This window comes from Thamnophis sirtalis, unplaced genomic scaffold (assembly GCF_051295495.1).
Source record: "Thamnophis sirtalis isolate CommonGarterSnake01/CBP01778 unplaced genomic scaffold, rThaSir2_p1.2 scaffold_13, whole genome shotgun sequence".
NCBI classification, from domain to species: Eukaryota; Metazoa; Chordata; class Lepidosauria; order Squamata; family Natricidae; genus Thamnophis; species Thamnophis sirtalis.
The window spans coordinates 2513087-2523037 of NW_028261393.1; the positions used below are offsets into that span (position 1 = coordinate 2513087).

Genomic DNA, 9951 nt, shown 5'->3' on the forward strand with positions numbered 1-9951 from the left:
CTTCGATCCATAATCTGTCTGGGAACACCACCAAAACTGTCATGCAGAAACAAAAAAAAATAAAAAATGAAGATCCCTAAATTCCAAGGACAATCAAATCCCATTGGCGCTGGAAGAAAAAAAAAACCTCATTTTCTGAGTCAAAATCTTTTCCTAGCAAATTTTTGGTATTAAATATTATGGATGTTCAGCTAAAACAGGATATGAGGATTTGATGTTAATAGAGGATTTTACAAACAAGTAAATGAAATGCTAGCATGTGGTTATGGACTAAATCTTTGGCATAGTTAAGGATGAAGGATGTTTAAATAACTGTAGTCAACTAAAAGTGGAGGTATAATGATGTCAATATGGTAAACATTTGAGTTAAGATATTTGAATTAATATGAATTAATGGAAGAGATGCACCAAAACATGTTGTAACCAGCTGATATACTTTTTTAAATAATATATACCTGTGTTTTTTTTTCTTTTTTCTTCTTTTGTTTTTCCTTTTTTTTTCCCCTGCCTTGTTTTTTGTTCTTTTTGTCTTCTCTGTGTTTTGATTTTTTCCTTTCCCACTGGTGTGGGCATGTGTTGTTTAAGTAACAAAATAATATATATATATATATATATATATTTTAAATAACAATTATAGTCAAATGAAAATGGATATATGATGATGGTGACATGTATGAATATTTGAGTTAAAATGCTCGAGTTAACATGAATTATGTTTGTTGACTGTGGAAGAGATGCACAAGTCTTTTTGTAACCAACTGATACACTTTCTATAGCATGTAAAGAAGGATGTTGTATTTGTTTTAAATTAAAAATTAAAAAACATTATTATTATTATTTTTTAAAAAATCTTTTCCTAGCCTGGCAGGGGGGGGAAAAATCACAAGCAAACTATCCTGTTAAGAATCTACTGCTTTTTCCACACCAGATTAAAAGAGTGCCCTGCAGCAGCTTCTGCCCTGCCCCTCTTTGCAAGGCTGGCCCACCTGGCTCTGTCCAAGCCTACACTTCCCTCCCTCCCTCCCTCCCACCCCCAATTGTCTCAGATCTGAAGTTTCCTTCATTGCCCAACCTTTGGTTTTTCTCCACCAGGAGCAGGCAGAGCCGGTGAAGCTGCCTTGTGGGCATCAAGTCACAGCTGCAGGGTTGGTGTCACTCTCCTTGGGAGGCCTGACTCAGCCTGCCCTGATGGGTGTGGGCAGGGCTGCTGCAGGGAAGATGCTCAGGGTAGTCCCCGGACATCTATAAAGAGGCTGGGCTGTGCTGCCAGCCTGCCTCCAGCCCAGCGCCGTAGAGATGGCAGTAGAATTCGAGACTTTTGTAAGTAGCACAACAACCGTTATGATTAATAATGGAGCAGTTCCAGCTTGTATGTCGCCTTTGACGGGGAGGCAGGGAGAGGGGAAGGGGATGTCACCATTAATGGCTGTGTTCAGGGATGTCTACGGGGGATGGTCCCAAGTCAAGATGACAGCTACAACGGTGCAATTGAAACAATAGTGAAATGCATTTAAAAAAAAGCAACAGGTATGGCGTTTCTTTTCAGATTTGAAGTCGCCACCTTGATTTTATGGACCCACCTTCTGCTTGGGAGATGCAGAGGCCCTATGTGGGGGAATTGACATGATCTGACTGCATAATGGGTTACCGAAGCGCCACTAACTCAACAAACCAGGATGGCCCCAATCTCACCTTAGTATAAACCTGAAGCGGGTCCAAGAATCAGACCCAGGCAGCTTCTTCATCAAGTCTCCTCCATGGACCTTAGATTTTAAGCCCAGCATCCCCATTCTCTACTTGCTAGAAAGGATGGGGTCCTTCCCCCCCAAAAAAAACATTTTCACATTTTCTTAGCCCAACCTGGATGGACAGAAACTACCTTTGAAGAAAGGAGAGGAATAGGAGAAAGGGAAAGGCAGAGGAAGAATGGGAGGGAATGTAAGAGTAGGAAAGAGGGGAGGAATGGGAAGAAGAGGGGAAGGGTAAAGGGGAGGAAGGGGAAGGAGAGAAGGGAAAGGAGAGGAGGAAGGAAGGAAGAAGAAAGAGAAGAAAGGGGGTAGGAAGGAGGGAGGGAAGGAGGGAGGGAAGGAAGGAGGGAGAGAAGGAGAGAAGAAAGGAGGGAAGGAAGGAGGGAAGGAAGGAAAGAAAAAAGGAGGGAAGGAGGGAAGGAAGGAGAGAAGGAAGGGGGAAGGAAGGGGGAAAGGAAGGAGAGAAGAAAAGAAAGGAGGGAGGGAAGGAAGGAGGGGAGAAGGAGGGAAGGGGAAGGAGGGAGGGAAGGACGGAGAGAAGAAAGAGAAGAAGGGGGGTAGGAAGGAGGGAGGAAAGGAGGAAGTAAGGAGGGAAGGAAGGAGAGAAGGAGAGAAGAAAGGAGGGAAGGAAGGAGGGAAGGAAGGAGAGAAGAAAGGAGAGAAGGAAGGAGGGAATGTAGGAGAGAAGGGGGGAAGGAAGGAGGGAAGGAAGGGGGGAAGGAAGGAGGAAAGGAAGGGGGAAAGGAAGGAGAGAAGGAGAAAAGAAAGGAGGGAAGGAAGGAAGGAGGGAAGGGGAAGGAGGGAGGGAAGGAAGGAGGGAAGGAAGGGGAGTAGGAGAGAAGAAACGAGGGAAGGAAAGAGGGAGGGAGGGAGGGAAGAAGTAGGACCGTTGTAAGATAAGATGGATCTATGGGATGATAAAAAAGCAATCTTCAAGTATATTGTCAACTGTAGGGGAGAAAATTTGTTATAAATACATATTATTAATAACAGTTATGAGATCATATAATTGTGAATGTATATATGAAATTGATAAAATTAAAAAAAAAAAAAAGAAACTACCTTTGAGACCAACTGCGTTCCCACGTGCACTTTATACCCCTCAACCGCCATCTGGAGCTTTAAAAAAGGGGAACCACTTTGAAGCTGCATTTTGAAATGCGGGTCTGGGTGTGTGTAGGGTGTTTACACCTGGGGGGTCCAGAAGGGGACAGCGGGCTTTAAAAACAGAGATGCAGAACCAGACCAACCTCAGGGTTCAGGAAGGGAGCTTGAAGTCGAGTTGGGAAATGTGTCGACTGGCGACTACCCGGAGGAGAGCCTTCTCTGTGGCTGCTCCGACCCTCTGGAACGAGCTCCCCGTGGGGATTCGAACCCTCACCACCCTCCAGGCCTTCCGCAAAGCCCTTAAAACCTGGCTGTTCAGACAGGCCTGGGGCTAAACAGCTGTTGCCCCCGTCTTGAATGGTATGACTGTTGTGTGTTTTTAAATTATGTATTGTTATGTATCGTTTATTTTTTATTTTTTGTCTGTACCCCCCCCCTTCCCTGATTTGATTTGTTAGCCGCCCTGAGTCCCCTTCGGGGAAAGGGGCGGCATATAAATATAATAAATGAAATGAAATGGCACAATTTATCTCACGCAGAGGAACCTCTGACCATTCATGGGGGGCTGCCAAAGCTATCCCCCCCCCCCCCAGGTCCAAAATCCTATCCATTCGGGGAACAGACTGCCTAGTGGCAGCTTTGAGGCCTGACTTTGCTTTGGATAAGAGGTTTGGGCTGAATTCTGCATTCCTCTGGCTATTGACGGGAAGGATTGGGGGGGGGGGGTATCACAGTTTGGACCCTCTCCTTCCATCCTGCCGGGCCTACCCGGCCTGCCATCTTTTCCAAGGCAGCTGCCAACCGGTTTCGAGACCGGTTTTTCCTCTTGGGTGTGAGTGGAGAAGTCCTGCCTGCCGCGGCTACATTCCAGGGACTACGTTTCCCAGCATTCCTTCAGCTGGAAAATCGACATTCACCGTCCGTGGTCGCCCTGGGCGGGTTTTTTGTTGTTTTTAAAAGGCCACGTAAAAAATAAATACATTCGGAAGCCGAGTTTCTCACCCTGGCTGCCTGGGAGTTGAAGTCCACACGCCCCCTTTATAATACTGAGGAAACGCTGCTCTAAAGCTTTGGCCGGTTGGTGAGCCAAATAATCATAAAAGGGTTGGGAATCTATTTCGGTCTCCATTTCTAAGAGGCGATCAACGACTTTTCCCCTCAGACCCTGAGGGAAAAAAAGCGCGCGACGAATCCCCTCACAGCGGGTATTTATACCATGACGTCATCGGCCGTCGATTGGTCAAATCCGCTTAGCTCCGTTTTGGCGGGCTTTCTCCGTCTCCGGGCAGATTTTCCTCGCTCCCTCAAGGGAGCGTCGCGTAACCTCAGTCAGTCAGTTGTGGTGCCTCAGTCATAAGTGTGATTGTGTCCACCAGGACCACACCTATATCTTCACACCCATCCACCCCTGGTTGGCACGTACTGTTACACGCTCGTGTTCACTCTCCTAAGCTAGAAGGAAGCGAAAAGAATGATTTGTTGGTTTGATTCATCCGAGGTTTTTAGGCTAATATCCCTAGGGTAGCTCTCCTGCGTGAGCAACGGGTTGGACTAGATGACCTCCAAGGCCCCTTCCAGCTCTCTTACTGTTACCTGGATTAAAAAAAAGATGGCAGCCTCTCTAGGCTCTCAGCTGTTTTATAATGTTAAAATTTCTTTAATATTTTCTTTTTAAACTGTTTTTATGTAAGCCGCCTGGAGTCCTCCGGGATTGGGCGGCATACAAATCCATGAAAATTGAAATTGAGCTGTTGCTCAGTAAACACCGTGAAAGATCCTGCAATTTGGAAAGAGGAACCAACAAGGACCTCTTTTGAAAAGAGAGCTGACTCACTTTTACACCACCTCTGGAGGTGGACGATGCGGTCTTAACAGAACATGTTCTGCAAGAGCGGAAATGCGAGAAACGGCGGCTTAAGAGAAATTTTCTTGGTCTGTAAGAGATTTCAATGCAAGACCAAAAATCCCCGAGACTCATCTGACGGGTTGCAAGCCACCAAGAAGTCAGTCATAGCAAAATCAACTGGAAAATTCCAGGATGGCATGAACAAAGGGCAGGGACTTGAACAGACCAGATTCCTGTTCGATTAAACTCAATCCAGAACTTGATTTATCTGTTTCTTTGCTCAAGCTCCGATGCCGCTTCCCTTGTGACCTGTTTACATTTCCAGGTGCCATCAACCAACATAACAACACCTAACAATGCAGTCCTCCCACCATAACCTATCGTATCATTTCATAAATCCGTATAATCCATTGGAGATAATCTTGCTTAATGACTGATTTACATTGTGACAGTTCAAAGGAAGGTGTAACTTTACAAGGAGTCCTTACACTTGCAAATTGCGCAATTGCCATTTGTGCGCATCACAGCTGGCTTCCAACAAGCAGAGTCAATGGAGAAGCTGGCTGCACAATTGCAAATCGTGCCATGTAATGTATCACTTAGTGACCGTGTTGCTTAGCAAGAGTTGCCACTTCCACTGGTGGTTAAGTGAGGACTAACTGTATACGATTGCCACCGGTGCTCAACTTAATGGTTTTCCTAAACCCCATCGGGGTTGGCAGGATTCCCTAAAAAAGTGGGCTAAATGGAGGTTTGGAGTTGCAGATTATATGAACAGAGTCGTTTTAGTTAACCTAAGTATGAGAGTTTAGCAGATTATATTCTCATGGACCTTAAAAACAAGAGACAACTTTTGTGTCTTTTGCTTCTCAGGCTTCAGGCGGCTTCTGTAGATTCTCCCCCGTCATTTGAATCCATATTTTAAAGCCCCAGACCATTAAATCCGGCCTACAGAGCTGTTTGAACTGCTAAGCAGGCATCTTTTTGTCCTCAAGAGGTCTTGAATCATAGTGCGTCATTTGTCACTTTGATTTCTCTCCTGCAGCGCATGCCTTACAACCGGGCTGTCCCGTGGGGCTTGGATGCGGACTCCTGGGTGATGCTGGAAGGCCTCATTCTGAAGCAAAGCAAAGGGTAACTCAGCGCCGATCCCTTTCACTGGACCAACAACTACTTGGGTTGAGTTCACGCATCACATTGAATTCCTATGTTTGGGGGAAATGAATGGTTGATTTACTACAGGGTTGAGTTGACTCCCCCAAGCTTCCCGAAGTGAAAACAAGCTATGTAAATGGAGTTGTTTGGTCTTTCGACTGATCCAGTTATGGACACCCAACTCCCAGGCTTTAGGGAAGCAGGGAATTTTTGTGCCCCTTTTGTAAAGTTCCATGCTCAATCCATCCACCCTGCAACTTCCAATCAGTCTCCGGATACGCTTCAAGGTGCTAGTCGTAACTTATAAAGCCCTTCATGGTATTGGATCTGGGTACTTGAGAGACCGCCTGCTGCCAATTACCTCCCACAGACCCATTAGATCACACAGGGTTGGCCTCCTCCGGGTTCCATCTACTAGCCAATGCCATCTGGCTACTACCCAGGGGAGGGCCTTCTCTGTGGCAGCTCCGGCCCTCTGGAACGAACTCCCCGCAGGGATTCGGACCCTCACCTCTCTCCAAGCCTTCCGAAAAGCTGTCAAAACCTGGCTTTGCCGGCAGGCCTAGGGTTGATGAGTTCCCTCCCCTCTCGACTTGTATGGTTGCGTGACCCTTGCTTATTTTAATTATCTGTATTTTGTTGTATGTTCCCCTTTTTCCCCTTTTTGAATTGTTCGCCGCCCTGAGTCCTTCCCGGAGAAGGGCGGCATACAAATAATAAAATTCAATTCAATTCAACTTGTAAATGTCACATGGCCATTTATAAGAACTCAATGCCTTCCAGATGTTAGAACAGAGTTTCTCGAACGTGCTACTGTTAAGATAGGTGGTCCAACTTCCAGAATTCCCCAGCCCAGGAATTCAGCTGACTAGCTTGGCATATTGGTGTTGACTTACAACAGGAATGTTGCAGATTATACATCTTTCTTATACCCAGTGAGTGGTGAGGAGAACATCAATGGGAGACATTATGGAAGCCAGTTGGTTCTCCTAGAAAAAGGTCAAGAGCAAACGGAAAGAAGGCAAAAAATAAATAAAGCGCTCTCTGATGTTCTTCTCCAGATTTCATGTGGAATTTGCCTATGGGCAATTCAAGGGGGCTAATATCCCTCTGAAATTCAAACTCCACTTCGAGAGGACGCCAGCTTCTTCCAACAGCCCCGTCCTGACTTTCAACAGCTTTGTAAATCAACAGTGGGGGAAAGAAATCCGGATGGCGACTCACTTGCAGCCAGCCCAAAAGTTCAAGCTTTCTTTCGTCGTCACCAGCAAAAGTTACAAGGTGATGGAATGAATTGATTGTCTTCCTTGATGACTTGTCTAAATACAGGGTTGGCACAATAGAAGTATAGACTGGGCGTGGGTGAGGTGCAGCTATATTGGAAGTCAAAACCATTTGGGACTTTAGCATAAACATTTAGGGTGAGGATAATGAAGTCCGGAAAGATTGGGATTCAATAGAAAAGCATTCTCCAATCTCCTGTCATCCAGATGCCCCTCGGCCAGGCTGGCTGGCAAAATGTGAGCGTATCTGGAGGACATCATCATAATTCTCACAACATCCAGCTCAGCTTGGTTAGCAAAGACAGTTGTGTCCCTACAGCTGGGCCAGATGTTGCACACTTCCCTAAGAGCACCGGTTCTAATCTTCACCCAATCTAATGGGTGAAGGACCAGGACTACATCCTTAAAAAACATGTCAGAAAATCTGTTTCCTAGCTTATGAATCCCTCATGAAAGGGGTTGTGAGGACAGGTGCAAAGGGTTTTCTTGATGGTCAACAGCTATAATGAGCTGTATGAAAACTCTGGGTGGAAGCATCTTCTATATCTTTTAATTCCAGACATTAAGACGAATTTGTGAGCCAGAATTGCAGTGCTTAGAAGTCTATTTCTTAGCAAGAGTTTCCAGTTGGTCTTACACAGGCCTGCAACATGCTGGTTTCACATCCAAGGCCTGACCTTACTTAACTATAAAGTCCAGAAGAGATTATAAAACCTTCTCTTCACCATCAGCAAGTTTGGCGGGGGAAATCACACTCCTGATACAATTGGAGATTGATTTATACTTTGCTGCCTTTTTCTTTTGCCAGATAATGGAGAACGACATTTTGCTTTCCGAATTTGACCATCGCATTTCACCCAAGGCCATCCGTTTCCTGGGAATGGATGGGGACATCAAGCTTGAGAAAGTAGCCTTCAGCTGGGAGAGGAACAATGAAACCAGCAATCCTAAAGCTTGGTGAAGGCTGACCAGAGGAAGAATCATGCAAATCAAATCAGGCATTCGGGCTATTTTACAAGTTGATTTTTGCAGGCAACATCAAGGACTATCCTGCTGTCATTCTGAGGTGGCGCCATAAATCTCTTAGACAGCCTATCTTGGTGAATTAAAGGAAACAAGAGTTATTGTCACTGCTTTTTATTTGGAACTGCAAAAATAAATGTTATTTGGATTTTCTGACTCCTACTGCACCCTTCGGGAGTGTCCCAAGGGCGAGGCCAGAGAAAAAGTCAAGGTGACACAGAGACACATAAAAACAGGGACAGCTTCAATTTTCTGTCACCTGAACTTGTTCTTCCTCATCCACACCCAGAACCATCAAATTAAAACTTTGGTCGCCTGTCAAATCAATCATAAAAACAACACTGTTCGTACATGTACGAACACCATTACTTAGGAGTTATGTGTCGGTCAGGGAATTTTGGAAGACAACCAGATCTTGCGTTGCTTTAGGATTATAGAGTCCAAGTTGATTAAAAATTCTCCACCTTGTACCATTTCCCACAAATTTGGGAAGAAATTCCAGGCCAAAGATGAACCAGGGAAACAAAACTTTACTGAGAAATATTTATAAATGGATTTTTTTCCCTAGCAGCTTTTACTGTATCAATCGTATTTCAGACAAGTACTGCTAGAAAAGGACAGGAAGTGAATAAATAAGACAATAAAATATTGCTGGTTATTTTTGATTCAGCCACCTAAATCCATACTGGATTGGTCCCTGAAACTCTTTTCCAGTCAAACTGGTTTATGGGCCATGCATGCTATGACAAAAACATGTGATTAGTGGAAGACTGGATTAAGGAGATTTCTCAGAAACATTTCCCAACCTTGTCCCTCAATCAACAGAAAATTCTTGCGGTTTGTCTTTCCAACGGAGTCTCAAGTCTTTTCCAGTCCACCTATAACAGCTTCCTTCTCTCCAATCATTTACTGAATGAATCAACGGCACTTTTATTTAAAAAAAAAACAACAAACCCTCAGCACAATGCATAATTGCACAAGGTTCTCCGGAGGAGAACATATATTCAGGTAGGAGTACAAAAATAAACCTATTTATTACACACAGCCATTCATCCTACCATTCACCTGGGATGAATTGTTTTGGGTGGCCGAAACCCTCCCCCAAAAAAGCTACTTTCAACCCATTGTCAAAATATTGACGGCCGCACCCTTTAGCCACATGATCAGAGCTTGGCAACTGGCTTAAATTTACAGCCATTTGCAGCATCCCGTCGTGATATAACTGATTTTTTATTTTATTTTTGGGCTCGTTTCCAGTATTTATTCCAGTTACACACACACACACACAAAACGCATTGGATAAAATTGATTCAGTTAACAACCGTGCCATTTGCTGAACCACCACTGCAAAAAGATCAGTGCCTGTCCACATAATGCCTTGACTCATGACCCAACAAAAGCGTGCCCAACAGCAGCGCACTGACAAAACTGTGTTGATGAAACCGCGACGTCGATAGGGTGCCCACAAAGGCGTGCCGACAGAAGCGCCATTACGGTTAAGGTAAGGGTAAGGGTTAGGTTCAGGGTTAGGTTTAGAGTTAGGTTAGGGTTAGGGTTATCTTTAGGGTTAGGTTAAGAGCGCACTTCTGTCGCGCGCTGTTGTCTGTCCTCATTCTTCGGCGCACTTTTGAACTTGCGCTTTTGTCCCCGCGGTTTTGTCGGCGCGCTTTCATCAGGCGCGCATTTGTCGGTGAACCGCCTTGACTTATGACCATAACATCAGGCTCAACTACGGTCGTAAATTATCTGGAGTCGAATCTACTGGTGATGGGAGGTGGTCGGCTTCCCT

General features: G+C 45.0%; 1 protein-coding gene across 2 annotated transcripts; it reads left to right on the forward strand.

Annotated features, from left to right (window-relative positions):
• Positions 1 to 1180: 1180 nt before the first annotated feature.
• Positions 1181 to 9231, forward strand: LOC106555705 (galectin-4). 2 transcript variants are annotated; one of them, XM_087727193.1, is made up of 4 exons: positions 1181 to 1320; positions 5747 to 5835; positions 6918 to 7137; positions 7948 to 9231. In XM_087727193.1, exons 1-4 carry the CDS (start codon positions 1297 to 1299, stop codon positions 8098 to 8100), a joined length of 486 nt encoding a protein of 161 aa, XP_087583319.1. In that variant the 5' UTR covers positions 1181 to 1296; the 3' UTR covers positions 8101 to 9231. The 2 variants fall into 2 exon arrangements, with proteins under 2 accessions (XP_087583319.1, XP_087583320.1); XM_087727194.1 differs by lacking the exon at positions 1181 to 1320 and adding an exon at positions 3876 to 3932.
• The last annotated feature ends 720 nt before the right edge of the window (positions 9232 to 9951 follow it).

Excerpts from the sequence above, each read along its gene's own strand:
- LOC106555705 (XM_087727193.1), top strand. The coding sequence starts at position 1,297 with ATGGCAGTAGAATTCGAGACTTTT. Across the intron at positions 1,321-5,746 it reads CAGTAGAATTCGAGACTTTT|CGCATGCCTTACAACCGGGC; the intron begins GTAAGTAGCACA and ends TCTCTCCTGCAG. Across the intron at positions 7,138-7,947 it reads TCACCAGCAAAAGTTACAAG|ATAATGGAGAACGACATTTT; the intron begins GTGATGGAATGA and ends TTCTTTTGCCAG.